Raw genomic sequence first — 18,518 nt, 5'->3', positions numbered from 1 at the left:
GCAAACCCCCTTCCACCAATACTCCACCTCTCAATGACTCTGACCTGATGTAACCTCCCCATCACAAGACCCATCATAAGACTCTCACTGATGACTCACATCTGACCCAACACAAGACCTTCACTTGACACACCCACACCTAACCCATCACAACACCTACTGACCACACAAAGCCCTTATAAATGGAAGAATGCTGACACTGACATCTCCTAAATTCTGCTGAAGAGGTTATCTAGCCTGGTAACAAAATGTTCTGAAACCAACCCAAAAACTCAGCATATTTTTCTAAAGCTCCCTTCTTTTCTGCCCTTTGAACCAGAGGCAGCACCAGCCTTAAACATCTTCCACTTTTAAAGATGAGTACTCAGTCCCAGTCATGAATTACAGACCATGGACATCCTCAACTGCTGAGCCACATAGTCACTGGCCTTTATCAATCCACCTGCTGCCAACAACTCTGACTAATCCTTTACTCAGCTGCTGATGCAATGATCATTTGTCATCCTAACACAGTCCCTGTGGGTGAGCAAAACCGTAAATCTGGATCACGAGAGCTGGCTTTCCTCGGAAAGAAGCATTTCATCAAAATGGATTTGCACTCTCAAGTTGGTTATTATTGCTCATCTAATTGCAAGTACTGTAAACACTTCTAGCTTGAAGACAGTCAAGTAGTTGTCATTACATCCTAACTAGGTAGACTAAAAGGTGCAGGTATTCTTTGACTTACAACCATTCATTTAGTGACCATCCAAAGTTACAACGGCATTGAAAAAAGGGACCTATGACCATTTTTCACACTTACCACCATTGTAGCATCCCTGTGATCATGTGATTAAAATTTGGAGGCTTGGCAACTGACATGGATTTATGATGGTTGCAGTTTCCCATCTTTCACAACCTTCCGACAAGGAAAGTCAATGGGGAAGCCAGATTCACTTAACAACCATGTTATTAACTTAACAACTGCAATGATTCACTTATGACTGGGCTACCTATATTTATACTGATGTCTTGATAACTTCCCCACCATGTCCTCAAAGCTACTTTGAATCACAGCTCTTGTAAAACTCAACTGTTGATGGTCAAATGTTGAGTAAAGACAGCATTTACTAAGAGTCTCCACCTCTCCCTATGGCAGTGGTTCTCAACCTTTCTAATGCCGCGACCCCATAATACAGTTCCCCATGTTGTGGTGATCCCCCAACCACTTATACATCACCGGGTGCCAGGGGCGTGGCCAAAGAAAAGGGGAAAAAAATGGCAGACAGCCTTCTTTGGCGACCCCCATGAAATGGTCGTTCGACCCCAAATGGGGTCCCGACCCACAGGTTGAGAACCACTGCCCTATGGTCTGTGTCCAGAATATTTTTGCAGTGACAAATGCCTTTTGCAGGGTTGTGTGTGATTTGAGTGAGTTCACACTGGTAGAACATTTGTTTTACTTTGTCAACATTTTTGTGTTTTTTTCAAGTTCCATTAAAAACTCAGTTCACAATTTTCCCCTGCTATTTAGAGATTTTTCCTGTTTCTTTTAATATATGCAACTGTTAATTCATATCTCACTGAACAAACCACATTTTGTCATACAAATTATCTCTAATGTCATGTTACTGATTATTGTTAACTTTCCCCAATGTGCAGTTCATTTATATACATTTAGGTACTGCTCTTTTATGTGCAGGGCTTCTAGAAATATGCACTCTTTTTTTCCACAGGCATCTTTTACCTTAAAAAAAAATGCAGATCATTGTCCAGTAAAAGATGGACACTAACATATTCCACAGAATGTCACTGTTCATGCTTTAGTGGACTTTGTTTTGCCAGATTTCTCAGAGATATCCATGGCAATTTTATTTCTTCTTTTGTTATTAATTTGCAACCTGTGATTCCTTGATTTTATGATCAAATGAAAAGCATGGTAAGCAGTATCAGATATACACTGGCACAAATAAATAAATAAGACTGGATATTATCTCAGCATTCATGTTATAATCCCTGCAAGCAGGTAAATACTGTCCTGTGGTCAAAGCATCACTGTTTTCTTCTAAATGGGTTTCTTGATATACAAAGTAATACAAACTCCTACCTGCACACTTTGTCCTACTGATGAGTGGAGGTCCGGGTTTGCCAGTCCCACCATCTCCTGGCCGGGTCAGCAGGACACTGATTTCATACTCTGTGTCGGGATCGAGATGCCACAACTTATAGGTCTGCATGTTCACCGCATGTACTTCCGACCAAGGTCCTGATGTCATCCGGTACTCAATCTCTTTTCTTACAATAGGACCATCTCCAATGATTGAGTTGGTATTGAGCTGGATGATTAAGTATGTTGAACCTGCTCTCAAAAGCTGTGGGGGTGCAATGGGTGTTGGGGGCTCTGTTAAGAGGACAAAGAAGTAATAAGTTGACCTATTCTTCTGGACATCTTTAGTCAGCTGTCCTGGAGTGGATGGGCTCATTCATTCATTCATTCATTCAATTTCTATGGCTACCCATCTCAGTCAATGATTCTGACCAGCTTAGAATTTTTTTAAAAATATTACAATGAAAAATACTAAAAACACTTTAAAACAATAAAAATAGTAAAACCAATAAATTAAATCCAAATTAAATATACACAGGAGCATGAGCCTTGATTGGTTAGCAATACAGGTAATCCTCAACTTACAACAGTTCATTTAGTAACCATTTGAAGTTACAACAGCATTAAAAAAGTGGCTTATGACCATTTTTCACACTTACGGCCATTGCAGCATCCTCCATGGTCACATGATCAAAATTCAGGTGCTGGTTCATATTTATAATGGTTGCAGTCATGCAATCCCCTTTTGTGACCTTCTGACAAGCAATGGGGAGGCCAGATTCACTTAACAACCGTGTTATTAACATAACAACTGCAGTGATTCACTTAACAACCATGGAAAGAAAGGTTGTAAAATGGGGCAAAACTCATTTAACAAATGTTTCACTTAGCAACATAAATTTTGGATTCAGTTGTGGTTGTAACTTGAGGACTACCTGTATAGCCAAGGAAAAGCGGCCCTTGACACATTCAGAGCCCAAGGCTTTGGAACATAGTCAGGTTTTTAGAGTTTATAGGTTTATAGATAACAGACAGCTGCATTGGGATAGTGGAAGAACAAGAAAGAGTAGGGCTGCATTCAAGCCACTTGATGAATCACATTCCTGAATAAATCAATTTTCTGACTTCATCAACCTCTGTGTGTTGTGTTGCTCAAATGCAGTCCCTGGAACTTCACCAGCCTAGTTAAGTGTTTTGTATGTACTCATCCTCAGATTTCCCATATCTCTTCAGTCATTCATCCTTTTTTTTATTTGTAAGTTTAACGTTACCAAAAGATTATGTTTACTCTTACAGCTTCCATTTCATGATTGCTGTTTTATACTAAAAACCACCTTCAAAACACTTAATGTCTAAAGGCAGTTTGCAATTTCCGAAGGACGCAAACACTTAATTGAATCAAGCTGATATCAGCCAATTTGTATACTTCAGGTAGGCACTCTGTAGCCTTTGGGCTAATTTAATGTTGCTCTAATTTCAAAACACTTGTGCAAGATCAGTTTAGTCTTTTTATGAAAATCATCTGCCCTTTGTTGTAGGGTGCTGTTTAGGAGAGAGGAAAATGTCAGGAACAGAGAAAAACAAATCATATATTTAGAGAGAGAAAGAACCATGTATTTTCTCTCTTTTTAAAATTTAAATTGGGCACTCCCTTTTTTAAAACTTAAATTGCACCCTCCATATGGCTTCCAATGGGTTCATATAATGAGAACATGGCCTGCAACACAAATAGGATTGCCCAGTCATGCGTACATGGCAAGTCTTGCTCTATCACATCAATACAGGATGTACAGTTACATGATGGGTATCCTCAAGAACCGGGCTTTCCCATATTAGCTCATTCCAAGTCAAACAGATGCAAAACAGAGGCCTTCTCCATCTCCCCTCTCCCCAAAGAGTTCACTATCACAGGCACATGGCATGCTTCTGTGCTGCTAAAACATCTTTATAAATAAGTAACATAGAAAAACATCCGCCCAACGCGATGAACAAAAGATATGCTAGGAAAGCATTATCCTTGACTTTCTCTCTCTGTATCTCTCTCTGTCTCTCTGTCTCTCTGTATGTGTGTGTGTGTGTGTGTGTGTGTGTCTGTCTCTGTGTCTCTTTGTGTGTCTCTGTCTCTCTGTCTCTGTCTCTGTCTCTGTGTGTGTGTGTGTGTGTCTCTGTCATTTAGTGATCGTTCAAAGTTACAAAAGTGCTGGAAAAATTGACTTATGACTGTTTTTCACACTTACAACAGTTGCAGCATCCCCATGGTCACCTGATTGAAATTCAGAGTGACTCATATTTATGACAGTTGCAATGTCGCAGGGTCATGTGATCACTTTTAATGACCTTCTGACAAGCAAAGTCAATGGAGAAGCCAGATTCACTTAGCACAGTGTTTCTCAACCTTGACAATTTTAAGGCATGTGGACTTCAACTCCCAGAATTCCACAGCCAGCAATGCTGGCTGTGGAATTCTGGGAGTTGAAGTCCACATGCCTTAAAATTGTCAAGGTTGAGAAACACTGACTTAGCAACTATATTATTAAATTAAGAACTGCAGTGATTTACTTAAGAACTGTGGCAAGAAAAGTCACAAAATGGGGCAAAACTCACTTGACAAACATCTCACTTAGCAACAGAAATTTTGGGCTCAATTGTGGTCATAAGTCAAGGGCTACTTGTACTGCCCAATAGGATTCAAATCCTTCCTCAGGCTTCAAATCTTTAGGCCTGTCTTTGACAGGGCAAAATAAACCAATCCCAACCCCCCCCCCCAGCACCACCGATGCATACCTTTGACTATCAGCTCAGCAAAGTTGGAGACACCAGAGCCCCTGCTAGACTGAGTCACACAGCGGTACAAGTCCTGGTCTCCTTTTGACACTTGATCCAGTTGAAATGTAGCCAAAAATCTTCTGTGACTGATGTGCTTCACTGAGACAGTGGGAATGACAATCCCATTCTGCTTCTACCATTCAGAAAAAAAGAGTATCATCACCATCAGTGTCTCAACCCTGCTTCAAAGAGATTGGCGTTTGCAGCTTATGTTTCAGTAAGCATCACCTTTTATGGGAAGGGCTGGTGGGATGTGGTCTACCTTTTTAGAATTTGCTGTCCTTTCTATTAAAAAAAAGAAATAGAAAAGTCTACTTCTTTGAGGCAAATTAAACAAAAAACTAAACAATTGTCTTCTTCTCTTGAAAGGAATACTTGTCTAAGAGTACAAAAGAGAGGTTGAGATATGGGTGGAAGAATCTCCCAGCAACAACCAATTCTGGAAAGGGGAAAATCCAGATTTTGATAAGTTGCCGATTAGCATTCAGAATAGAACACTTATTTCAACCTACCTCCAAGTATGTCAAATGCATCATATACAGAGGTTATTATTTCAGGCAATGGAAGAACACAGAGGACAGGTTGAACTCATCTCTCATGGAAGAAAACAAGAGGAAAGAAGAACAGATAAATGATCCAATGAAAGTAAATTGGGGTAAACTTATTCCAACTTACCTGCATGAGGAACCTCTCTGTTTCTGAAGCCTTGCCAGCAGCTACACATTGAAAAGTAGCATTCTGTCCAGCATTTACCTCCACATCACCCAGGCGGGAAAAATGAGGTGCTTTGGCTGCCAAAAGAGATATAACCAGACAAAAAGATCTGTTGAAAGAAATATTTGTGGACTTCCATTTCCAGATCACGGCACTGGCGGTTGTGCGGAAAGAGTCGTCTCTTTGCCAGCCAGTTTCCCTCCGCCGGTAGAACCTTAACAGGGTCGAAAGTCACCCTGGAGGGGCAACTACTGTTGAGGAGGACTCTCGTTGACCGCAGAAGGGCAGCAGCTCCTTCTGCGGTCCGAGGCAACTCCTTAGGGCTAACAGAGAAAAGATCGGCCATTAACATGGTCGATCACTTAGCCGCACCAGCCAAAAGACAAAAGAACATCTAAGTGTAAAGAAGCACCGTGGAAGATCTGGATGAGACCCCTCCTTCCCTCTCTTTACCCTAACTATCTCCCTGTGAAAAGCTTCTGGAATTATTTGCCTGTTTTGAGAGAGCAGTGTTTGTTTATTTGGGAAAACGAGCTCTGGAAACAAAAGAACAAATAATTAATTTTTACTGGCTATTTCTATTCTTGGATACTCTGGGGTCCTGAAAAAATCCCTACTATAGAATTTTATTACTCTATCTACTTATTGAGGTGGAGAATTTTGTTTGTTTTTTTACTTTCCTAACTGGATAAAACTTTATTGGAATCTGAAAAAAAGATTTTACAGCCTATTGGGGACATCTTGTGGCAAAAGCTAACACTGCAATTGTATTTCCTCTTTGATTTTGAGGCTGGGTTTGACCTTCAAATTATTATAAAAGGGAAAAGATAAAGGATTTGAAACAGCTGGGTGGTGAAATTGCCTACTAGAATTGTGGATATTGGCTGGCTTTTAGTAAACATAGCGTTCACTAAAAGACTAAAAGATTATTTCACCACTGAAATGGAGGAACTTTACCCACAGCTTAACTATAAGCTTATATTGGAAAAAATCTTGGAAGTTACAGAGCAAATGAACTCTAGGATGAATACCAAAGATGATATTCCAGAACTACAAATTGAATCTCAAATTTTAACTGATTAACTTATAGGCCAAGGAATAACAGAGGAGGAACAGATCAACTTTAAAGAGGCCTGTATGCAACAACACACACAATTTAATGAGATGGAGGAACCTTACCCACAACTTAACTATAAACTTATACTGGAAAATTTGTTTGAAGCTACTGAGGGAGTGAATTCCAGAATAAAAGCCCTTCCCCAAAACTTCAAACTGATTTCCAGACTCCAATTGACTATTCTATAAGTCAAAAAACAACAGAAGAGGAACAAATCAACATAGAAGAGGACATTACACAATCCTATGTACAATTCATTGAGAACTTTGACGACCAAAGAATGACTTTAATTAAAACATCTGTAATGCCAAAAGCAACATGAACTGATTTGCAAATACAAGGTATTGAAAACTGTGATAACTTGGATAACCAACTAGTAACCACAATACTGAACAAAATTGATTATACTACTCAGACGATAATGGAAGAAGGTAAAGAGAAGTATGACCAGACTAAATTGTTGATAAACATTCCTAATCAAACACTGAGATTTGATGATATAGAGGCTCTTTTATGAAAACCTGCCTGGCACAAAAAGAAAGCCAGAGTTAGATTCAAAAATGAGATTTAAAACTTTACTTAATGGGTTAAAAGGGCTTTTAGAGACTTTGACTAACTGAGATGAAAATTATTGGCTAGATTATAGTTTGGAATTGTAATATGGAAAAGGTTTTAAACAAGGAATTATTAGAATAAGAAATAGAATATATATGTGAAATATAGTAAGAAGATACTTTTTGGAATAATATATTTGTTTTAGGTATGATAATTACTTTGATGGGATTTAAATTTTACTCAATGGATCAAAAAGGCTTTTTAGAGCTATGGATTGATTTATAGAATATATATCTGAAATAGAGTAAGAATGTATTTTTTGGAGTAATATTTTTATTTTAGGCGTAATAATCACTTTGCAATGGAAAGAGAACAAGAAAATGGATTGTGATAATGGAAGACATGGCATTAATAAATGAGTTATTAGAATAAGAAATAGAATATATTTGGGAAATGTAAGAATGTAACTGTTGGAATAATATGTTTATTTTAGACATAATTATCATGTTAGGAAACAAGGGAAATTAGGGATATCCGAAGTGTAAATGTATGCTTATTTAAGGCAAAATTGGAACATAATAATTGTAAGTTAGTAAAGCTTAAAAACAGCATTTGGACTTATATAGGTCAAATGTTATTGATAATTCTTTTGATTGATTGAACTTTATTTAGAAATGAATTAATTTGAATATGTTATATTAATTGAGAGAAATAGAGAATTTTTAAAGAATTAACCTGAGCCATACATGTACGATTTTGTTTTTGGATGATTGATTACCCCGTCACCTAAGCACCTTGATGTAAAAACTAAAAAACTAATAAAATTTGTTTAAAAAAAAGATCTGTGGAAAGACTTCTATAGTTACTCCCTTCCCACACAAATGATATAGCTCAAAAAATGGGTATAAAACAGGTGGAGGGTGGGAGGATTAATTTAACCCTAAAAAATGTTTAAGTAGGGAGTAATTGCCAGAATATCTTTAGGGCACTGGCTGATTCACTCACTTGGTCTTCATCTTTATTACATCTGTATTTATTTCCTTCATAAAGGAGCTTAATAAGGATGAGAACCATAGTACCTGTCTGCAACTTGTTAAAGCAACTGCATCTTTTCTTGTAATTGCAAACCCAAAAATGATGGGGGGGGGAGATTGCTGCTGTGAAGAAATGCAGGCAGTTTCTACTTTCATATTCTTTGGGCAGAGAGAAATCCTCTTTGGAATAAACTCAAATAATAGTAGAGCCCTAGTATTTATTACATCTAGTATTATTGCAAAGTTCACCATGAAATCATCTTCTTTATTGATTTTCTAACATTACATACACATATTTGAAAAGCAAATAACAGCTGAGTACAATAATTCTATTACATATAGACTTCCGGTTCCGGTTCACGGCAACTCCAGTCGCATTTGGAGACTTGTCTCCACACTGGCTGGGTTTTTCTTCGCCGGTAGACCCCTTGTGGGTCAAAAGTTGCCCTGGAGGGGTGACCACCGAGAGGAGGCTTGCTGGAGACTGTGGGAGGGTGGCAGCTTGTCTCGTGGCTCCAGCTATTTCCTGAGGGCCGACGGAGCAAAAGATCGTCCTGTAAGATGGCCGATTACCCTGCTGCACCAGCCAAAAGTCACAGCAACATCTAAGCGTGAATAGACCCACCGTGGATGATCCAGATGAGACCCCTTCTCCTCCTCTCTTCACCCTACTTTGTTCTCTTTTTTTGCCTGTAAAAGCTCTGTTGGAATCATTTCCCTGTCTTGAAAAAGCAGCTTTGATATGTATGAGAAGAAAGGCGCTGACCCAAAAAGTTAAAATATAAAAATTTAAAGACTACACTTTATTCTTATCTACTTTGGGGTACAGAAAAAACCTTTTTTTAAAGAGCTCTACTATTATACTATACTGATTGTTTCTTTTTCCACCTTTTTCTCTAAAAGATAGAAAAAGGAGGAAAAATTTGTCTGGAAAAGATTTTTTAACCTATTGAGGACATCTACTGGCGAAAAGTTAATATTGCAACTGCGGGTTACTGTTTGGAGATGAGATGGACTTGGTCTTCAAATTACTTTTGAAGAGAAAAGATAAGCGGATGCAGCTGTGAGAACTGTGGGGGTGGATACTGCTTTACTTTTATTGAATACAGCCTTCACTAAAAGAAAAAAAGGGATTCTCTTCAATTATTATTAAAATGGAGAAACCTTATTCACAACTGAACTACAAACTTATATTGGAAAAGATTTACGAGGCTACTGAAGAAATATGTGCTACAATGAAAGAGATTTCTACAGAATTAAGAGTCAGAATCCATATTCCAAACCTTCAAACTGACTTTCAGACAACATCTGATCATTCTATAAACCAAAACATACTAGAAGAAGATTTAATTGAGACTAAAGAGGAATTTATTTTACCCTACAAGCATTTCATCTACACCTTTGAGGATCAGAAAAATCAAAGACTGAGATTTGAGCCTTTAAAGCAATGAAGCTTTAAGGATAAGAGAAACAGATGCAGAGGACGGGATGCTTCTTACTGTCTCAAATGATACTACAAGCAATAAAGAGAAACTGTCAGAATCCAATTATATTTCATCTTTAATTATCAAATATAGAAACTCCCAATTCTGCCTTCTCTGGATTCTGCCATAAGAGGGAGAGAAGGGGGAGAACAAAGGGGCTTTATGGCCCTCACTTCCTTCAGTAGACTTCTAAGGAGCTGAATGTGTTTATTGCAACATCAAAGAGAGACTTTGAATGTAAATAGCATCAAAGAACCTTACCATGACAAAAGAGAGCTATTTACCTTTCATGTAGTTATCTGAAGTCTCCATACAGACGAAAGAAAGGAGCAAGGGGGTGGAATTGTGATGCCTGAAACTATCACTGGAAGGGGGGGTGATTGGGTGGGACTGCTGGGGAACCCCTTAAAACCTTGAATGGGAGAGCTTGGACCCCAAGTCCTGTCTAGCATGCCTGCAACCACTTCTTCTTAATAAAGGATTCCTGTTGGAAGAATTATTCCAAGAGTTCTGTCTTCTTAAGATGCAAAGTGGAGTGGGCCCTTACAGAAACTTATTGGCTGAAAGGGAAGCTTTCCTGGCAGATGCACTGTCTCGCATGCCCCGATTCTAAACCACTCATGTCTGAACCACAACTGGCAGTGCCAGTAACCACCAGAATCCAAGCTAAATTAAAGCCGCAGCTGGGTAGCCAAACCAGAATCAAATTCCGGAAAACTTTGGAAACAGGTGAATTATTCCAGAAAAATAGACACGTGTGCACAATCAAGGATGGACTGCCATGGCTGGGGGAAAAGTTATATATACCAACCACCCAGAAGGTCATTTCATGCAGCTATGCCATAATACAAAATCAGCAGGGCATTTTGGATTTGTAAAAACATTACATTTAATTAAAAGGCAATTTTGGTGGCCGTCCATGAAAAAGGACATAGAAAGTTACGTGGCCAGCTGCCCAATGTGCGCAACTGCTAAGAGGTTGCAAGAGAAATTGCCCGGAATCTTATAACCAGTGGCGAATCCCTCAGCCCCCTGGAGGGAAATAACCATGTATTTTATAGTGGAATTACCAGAAAGCAATGGAAATGCTCTCATCTAGGTCAGTGGTTCTCAACCTTCCTAATGCTGCGACCCTTTAATACAGTTCCTCATGTTGTGGTGACCCCCAACCCCCCCATCCAGCTGGCCGGGGGGTATCAAAAACTTGACCAAAAAAAGGAAAAAATAGGAAAGTATAGGTAGTCCTCGACTTACAACAATTTGCTTAGTGACTGTTTGAAGTTACAACAGCACTGAAAAATCAAATTATGATCATTTTCACACTTATGATTGTTGCAGCATCCCCAGGGTCATGTGATTTACATTCAGATGCTTGACAACTGATTCATACTTATGACGTTCACAGTGTCCCAGGGTCACGTGATCAATGGCCAGGGGGCATGGCCAGTTGATCACTCAGGTTGCAGAATGCCTGTGGGGGGGAATGTGTGGGTCTCTGGGACGGAACTGGGGTGGGTGCCTGCCTTCCTTCCTTCCCTTCTCTCCCCTTATCCCTTCCTTCCTTCTTTTCTTCCTTTCCTTCACCTCCCTCTTAGTCTCTTCCTCCGTCCCTCCCTCTCCCATTGTCCCTTCCTTCCTTCTTTTCTTCCTTTCCTTTACCTCCCTTAGTCTCTTCCTCCTTCCCTCCCTCTTTCCCATTGTCCCTTCCTTCTTTCCTTCCTTTCCTTCACCTCCCTTAGTCTCTTCCTCCTTCCCTCCCTTTCCCATTGTCCCTTCCTTCTTTCCTTCCTTTCCTTCCCTTCCCTCTTAGTTCTTTCTTTCCTTCCTTCCTTCCTTCCTTCCTTCCTTCCCTCTTTGTCCCTTCCTTCCTTCCCTCCCTTCCATTGTTCCTTCCTTCCTTCCCTCTCATTGTCCCTTACTTTCCTCCCTCTTTGTCCCTTCCTTTCTCCCCCCCTCCATGCCCAGGAAGGGACAAGGGGAAGGGACAGGCTGCCAAAGGCAGAGGAGAGCTCCACCCAGCTCACTTGCTCAGCTTCGCCAGAAAACAAGCCTCTTGCTAAGTTAGCAGAAGCCCCAGGATCAGTGCCGGGCTACAGCTGATTCACGCTTCTGCTAAATTAGCAAGCGGCATATTTTCTAGCAAAGCACGAGCAAGTTTGCTGGGCAAGAGCCAAGGAGAGCTGCTACAGCTGAACTGCTTCTTGGCTGCTCTGCAAAAGCGCGGACCAGCTGTAAAGGTTTGCCCCAATCCTGGACAAGAGGGAAGAAGGAAGGAAGGAAGGAAGGAAGGAAGGAAGGAAGGAAGGAAGGAAGGAAGGAAGGAAGGAAGGAAGGAAGGGACAAAGGGAAAGAGGGAGGGAAGGAGGGACAAAGAGGGAGGCGAAGGAAAGGGAGGAAGGAAGGAATGAAGGGACAAGGGAAGAGGGAGGGAAGGAGGAAGAGACCAAGAGGGAGGGAAGGAAAGGAAGTTCCAGCCAGCAGAGGCTTGGCAGCCTGGCTGCTGAGGAACAGAAGAGCGCAAAGCCAAGGAGAAGAAGGTGGTGGTTTCCTCCCAAAGGGGGCTCCTTTTCTCCACCCCTTCCCTGGGTTTGTGGGGAATTTCTCATCACCAACGCTTCCCCCCCTCCGCTTTCATAAGGATTGTGGCACCCTTGGGAAGCCGATCATGCTTTGAAGCTTAGGAGAGGAGGAGGAGTCCCTTCCTCCTTCCCTCCCTCTCTCCCTATCAAGCCCCAGCGGGCTCGACATGACCGGGTGGAGGAGGAGTCGAGGAGTCGAAGTGGCAAAGGAGACCAGCGGCTGTCGCCAGACCTCCCGGCTGAGAAGCGCAAGTTCGGGGGTCGCCAGCTGACGGGCACAGGAGTTGGGTGCTGCGGCGGCCTCCCCTGCGCTGACCTGCATGCACAAGAAGAAGTCAATCTGGTTGCTGCACAATGAGTCTCTGAGGAGGGCGGGGCCTTGCTCTGCGCCTGTGCACTTCATGCGCCCCCTGCAGGGCACATTTGGTAGAGTTCATGCAGACTGCCGCAAAGCAGCATATTTTCCACAAACAAGTGAGGTAGAGCAGAGGGGGGGGAGGGAAAGAAGGCAGTTGACAAGCCCTGCCTAAGACCATTGGAAATATGTGTTTTCCGATGGTCTTAGGCGACCCCTGTGAAAGGCTTGTGCAACCCTTAAAAGTGTTGCGACCCACAGGTTGAGAACCGCTGATCTAGGTGGTTATGGACTTGTTTTCCAAACAAGTACACTTTATCCTTTGCCAAAAGATTCCCACCGCAAAAACCTTAGCGAAATTATTCGTGCAGCACATCTACAGACTGCATGGGGCACCCCAACGCATCATATCTGACAGGGGAGTGCAATTTACATCAGAATTTTGGAAGGAATTTTTATCTCTCTTAGGAACCACTCAGGGACTGTCATCTAGTCATCATCCTCAATGTAATGGACAATCCAAATGTTCTAACTCAGTACTTGAGCAATACTTAAGATGCTTTATTAATTTCCAGCAAACGAATTGGACAGACCTACTCCCTTTCGTAGAAATCGCTTACAAAAATGCAGTCCACTCCAGCACAGGCTACACTCCTTTTCAAATAGCCACCGGTCAAAGTTTCCACCCTATGCCACAACTAATCCCCAAAAAACCGGCAATCCCATCACTGAAAGAATGGATAGCACAATTACAAAATACCTGGCCAGTAGTTAGAAAAGCCTTAGACAAAGCTAGGCAAGCATACAAAGCACAAGCAGATAAAAAGAGAGTCGAACCCACACCATTCATTCTAGGAGAAATGGTATATTTTTCTACAAAATACCTAAAATCCCTACAGCCCTGTAAAAACCTGGCCCCAAATATATAGGACCTTTTCCAATTAAAAGAATTGGAACAGTAACCGTAGAATTAGAATTACCCAAACAGTAGAATTAGAATTACCCAAAAACCTCAGACAAATACACCCAATTTTTCACTGCAGCTTGCTGAAAAGAGAATAACAGTCACCATTACGTCCAAAAATTCATGGGGCAACTCAATACCTAGTAGCATGGAAACACCTTCCCTCCTCACAAAACAAGTGGGTCCATAAACATCATGTCATAGCCCCGAAACTGCTAAAGAAGTTTCATACAGAATATCCCAACAAACCAGACTAACTTCTATACCTGTTTTGTTTCTCTACAGGTGGATCGCTCTTATTTTTAAGGGAGGTAGGATGTCAGAATCCATTTATATTTCATTTCTATCTATCTCCTCTGATCTAAAACCAATTCTCACCTTCCCCTGGATTCTGCCATACTCCTAAGGGGGAGGGGGGATATGCCTGCGGGGTTATGACTTTCACTTCCTCTATTCGCTACAATGTAACCTTTGGTTTATTGCTGCTGGGTCTCCTTCCCGTTATAATGTAACAAATTGCCTCCTGCACTATGCATCTCTCTGAACTTTCTTCTTCCTAACCTGGCAGTTAGGAAAAAGGGTGGGTGGAGAAATACAAACATCCGGAACCTGGCTTATTTCTCCGATCTCAAAAGGAGGTGTAAAGAGCTGTGGAACATCATACTACAAACAGAGCCGAACCGATGTTATCTTCCCTTTCCCATGATGGACTTAACATCTGGGGATTGGCCAGTCTGAACCATCCAGATGAACTGTGGGGTGGGGTCTACTTAGGGACCCTTTAAAGTATCGATCTGTAAAGAATCCCTCAGATCCTGTCTATTATGCCTGCTATCAACTACTCTTAATAAAAGTCCCTGTTGGAAAAAATTGTTTCCAAGAGTTCTGCTTTCTTAAGATGTGGGGTTGAAGTGGGTCCTTACACCTATTTTAAGTTCTCATAATACACATCTTGTCTATTTAAATAAATCTCATATATAAATCAAAACTCCATTCTTTTTCAGTCTTATTCTAGCTTTCTTTCTTTACCAAATCATCAAAATTTTATTTATCTCAACTCATAAGAACATCTTATCTTCATATTACACGTTAACTATTTATTTTTATTTATTTATTTATTTTTATTTTTAACCAACAAAACAAAACAAAGCAAAACATAACACACATACAAACACAATATATACTCCTCTCCCTTTTTTTTAACAGCAATTATGTAACGGTAATCTATTATTTACATTTCTGCCCTTATTCTTCTTTAGAATATTTGTCCTTATTGCCCCGTTATTTCCTATTTATGTTTTTCTTCCTTCAAGTTCTACTTCTTACTAAGAATAATCCATATTATTATTAGTATACATTATATTACACATATTTTCACTTTTGACCTTTCCATATTTATTCTCCTCTATTATTTCTAGTCTCCAACCAGACATACCACTTGTTCCATGTTATACAATACTCTGTGTCTTCCTTTTCTTTTATCTCTTTTGTTAATTTGTCCCTCTCAGCACAGTCCAGGATTTTTTTTATTATTTCTTCCTCTGATGGTATATTCTCATTTTTCCAGCACTGTGCATATGCTATTCTTGCCGCCGTTATTATATGTAAAATTAAGTACCATATTTCTTTACTATATTTTCTGTTTAAAATACCCAACAAAAAGATCTCTGGTTTCCAGTCTACGGGTTGGTCTATTATTTCTTCGATCCATTTTCTTATTGTAGACCAGTATTTTTTGCAACTGGGCATATCCACCATAAATGATAATATGTTCCATGTACTTTTTTACATTTCCAGCATGTTGGCGAATTGTTCTGGAACATCTTGGCAAGTTTTGCTGGTGGAAGATGCCATCTGTAAAACATCTTCAACTGGTTTTCCTTGAATGCTGCCGACATAGTCAATTTTATATTTATTTTCCATATTTTTTCCCATTTCTCTAATTCTATATTATATCCGAAATTTTTTGCCCATCTAATCATTGTGTCTTTGACAATCTCATCTTCCATTTTATATCTCAATAGGTATTTGTATAAATTGCTAATTAATTTTATTTCTGTTCCATGTATAATTTTATTCTTGTGGCTCTTTTTGGATTTCATATAATTTTTTGTCCTCTGTATATTTATATTGAATTTGTGTAAATGTCCACCAGTCAATCTCTCTGCCAATACCTTGTTCCAATTCTTGTTTTGTTTTCAGATTTCCCTGTTCATTTACTAATTCCTTGTATCTAATTATCTTATTTATATCCAATAGGTTTGGGTATTTCAGAGCTTCTGTTGGGGATAACCACATTGGGATTCTTATATAATGTTTTTGTTTTATTTTTTCCCAAATCTGTAGCAATGCATTCCTAACTATGTGTCTTTGAAAGTATCTGTGTATTTTATGTTTTTCGTCCCATAGGAATGCATGCCACCCTGTTTGCAAGTCATGTCCTTCTATTGTTAAAACTCTAGTATTTTTCAAATCCATCCAATTTTTTAGCCAAGTTAAGCTCAATGCTTGGTAGTATATTTCCCACTCTGGTAACGCCAATCCCCCTTTATCTTTCATATCTTGCAAGAGTTTTAATTTAATCCTGGGTTTTTTCCTTTGCCATATAAATTTAGTGACCAATTTATTTAATTTTTGAAAGAATGTTTTCCTTAATTTTATTGGAATAACCTGGAACAGAAATAATATTTTTGGCAATACATTCATTTTGACCGTCGTGGTCCTCCCTAAAAATGAAATTTGCAAATTTTCCCAATTTTCTAAATCTTTTTTCATCTGGTGTAGTATTTTATCATAATTGTCCTCCTTAATCGAGGAACATTTCGCTGTAAGCCAGATCCCTAAATATTTTATTTTCTTGATTATACTTATCTTTGTTTTATCTTCCAGTTCCCTTTCCTGTGCCTTTGTAAAAAATTTTGGATTTGGATTTATTCTTATTAATCTTAAGTCCGGCTACCTCACCAAATTCTTCTATTTTTTTTTAATCAATTTAAAGCCGGTTTCTAATGGATCTTCCAAAATAAATACCAAGCGAAGGCCTGGACCTTATATTCTTCCTTTTTAATTTTTAAACCCTTTATTTCTTGGTCCTCTCTGATTTTTGTAAGGAGTATTTCTAATGATAAAATAAATAGAAGAGGGGAAAGTGGGCATCCTTGTCTTACTCCTTTGGTTATATCAATTTTTTCTGTCATTTCCTTATTTATAATTACCCTAGCTGTTTGTTTAGTATATATTTTCTCAACCATCTTTCCAAATTTTGTCCCAAAATCCATATAGTACAATTGTGTTATAATAAAATTCCAATTCAGATTATCAAATGCCTTCTGGGCATCAAGAAAAACCAGTGTAGCTTGTCTTTCAGGATGGACTTTGCAAAATTCTAAAGTGTTCAGTATTATCCTCATGTTATTTTTTATTTGTCATCCTGGTAAAAATCCATTTTGATCTGGGTGGTTGTAGTTATTCAAAATTTTTTTTATCCTTTCTGCTATTGTTGTAAATGTCTTATAATCTGTATTCAGTAAAGAAATTGGTCTATAATTTTGAATTTGTTGTAGGTCTGAGTCTTCCTTAGGAATGAGGGTGATGATTGCTTCAGTCCAAGTTGTCAGTATCTTCGCCTCTTCCAACACCTCATTGTAAATCTCCAACATTATCCATTGTAGTGACTCTTGTGTATTTTTATAAAAATTCCATCTGGGCCTGGTGATTTGTTATTTTTTTGTTTTTTCAATGCTGTTTCTAATTCTATTGCAGTTATTGGTCTATTCAACATTTCCTTTTGTTTTTCAGTGATTTTGCTCATTTTTGCTGCCTCTATATATTGTATGTTAACTATTTAAGTATATTCTATTTTAAGATATAAAAACATTTTCTTGACTGCATTATCTGTCATCTTCCCCAGGACCAAGTTTTTTATTCTTTTAGACCAAAGCTAGTCATAAGGGTTCTGGGAGAAGTTAGTGCTATCAAGAGAATGGGAAAGTTGGCCAAAAGAACTGTTACACTTACAGCAGGGATAATTCAAGAGTAGGATGTCATCCAATCCCAAGTAGCCATGCCTTTCATTGGAAACGACTGCTTCAAACAATACCTAAGGATATAGGAGAGACATTTTGGTGTTACAGCTGGAATATCAGAGTAGAATTGAAGAGACCTTATTTCAACTCTGACTGAAATTCACTGGGTGACTCTGGGTTGGGCACTACCTTTATCTAACCTATTAACTAACCTATCTAAAGAAAATTGTGTAACGAAGGAAAAACACAAATATCAACTTGAATTTTTGGAGGAAAAGGAGACACAAATATACCACATATTCTCATTAACTGTTTTCATAATATTTTAATTTTGGTTGTGCCCTTGTTATTCTTCAAAGAACATAAGAAATCTAAGAAAATAAAATAAGGGTCTTATTTGGATGACTTGATTTACTGCTCCATATAAATGCCTGACGTTTTGGCACCCCTGAAAATCTAAACTACTTTGGGCAACTTTGAGAGCAAAGGACCTGTCAAGCCAGTTGATATTCTGTTGCTGCCCAAGGCTAATTTTTTTCTCCTCAATAAATTCTCTTTCAATTTGCAGGGTTATTGAAGAACCGCAGAGAATGCCATAAAGGGGATCATGGATTTTCAGCTACTTAGATTGAGGGGAAGACTATCTGAAGCCAATGATCAACTTCCTTTTGGGGACATGTGATAATAAACCTCACCTGATCATAAAACAGAAATTAGTACAAATCAGTAAGATTATATAGTGACAAGGATCCATCCCAGGAGGATAAAAAAGAATGGGC

General features: G+C 39.2%; 1 protein-coding gene across 6 annotated transcripts in view; it reads right to left on the bottom strand.

The window, feature by feature from the left end:
* PTPRU (protein tyrosine phosphatase receptor type U) overlaps nucleotides 1-18,518 on the bottom strand; it is a 691,901-nt gene that overhangs the window by 277,811 nt on the left and 395,572 nt on the right. For all 6 annotated transcript variants that reach the window (XM_039334369.1, XM_039334366.1, XM_039334364.1 and 3 more), the window contains 4 exons: nucleotides 17,732-17,813; nucleotides 5,588-5,703; nucleotides 4,871-5,045; nucleotides 2,087-2,380 (listed from right to left, as the gene is read on the bottom strand). In XM_039334369.1, coding sequence (XP_039190303.1) covers nucleotides 2,087-2,380; nucleotides 4,871-5,045; nucleotides 5,588-5,703; nucleotides 17,732-17,813 — 667 coding nt within the window. The remainder of the gene's footprint in view (nucleotides 1-2,086; nucleotides 2,381-4,870; nucleotides 5,046-5,587; nucleotides 5,704-17,731; nucleotides 17,814-18,518) is intronic.

This window comes from Crotalus tigris, unplaced genomic scaffold (genome assembly GCF_016545835.1).
Source record: "Crotalus tigris isolate CLP2741 ecotype Arizona unplaced genomic scaffold, ASM1654583v1 scf7180000017628.32516253702:7417878, whole genome shotgun sequence".
Taxonomy (NCBI): Eukaryota; Metazoa; Chordata; class Lepidosauria; order Squamata; family Viperidae; genus Crotalus; species Crotalus tigris.
Note: the sequence above shows the minus strand (reverse complement) of the source record. Positions and strands in the feature narration are given on the sequence as shown.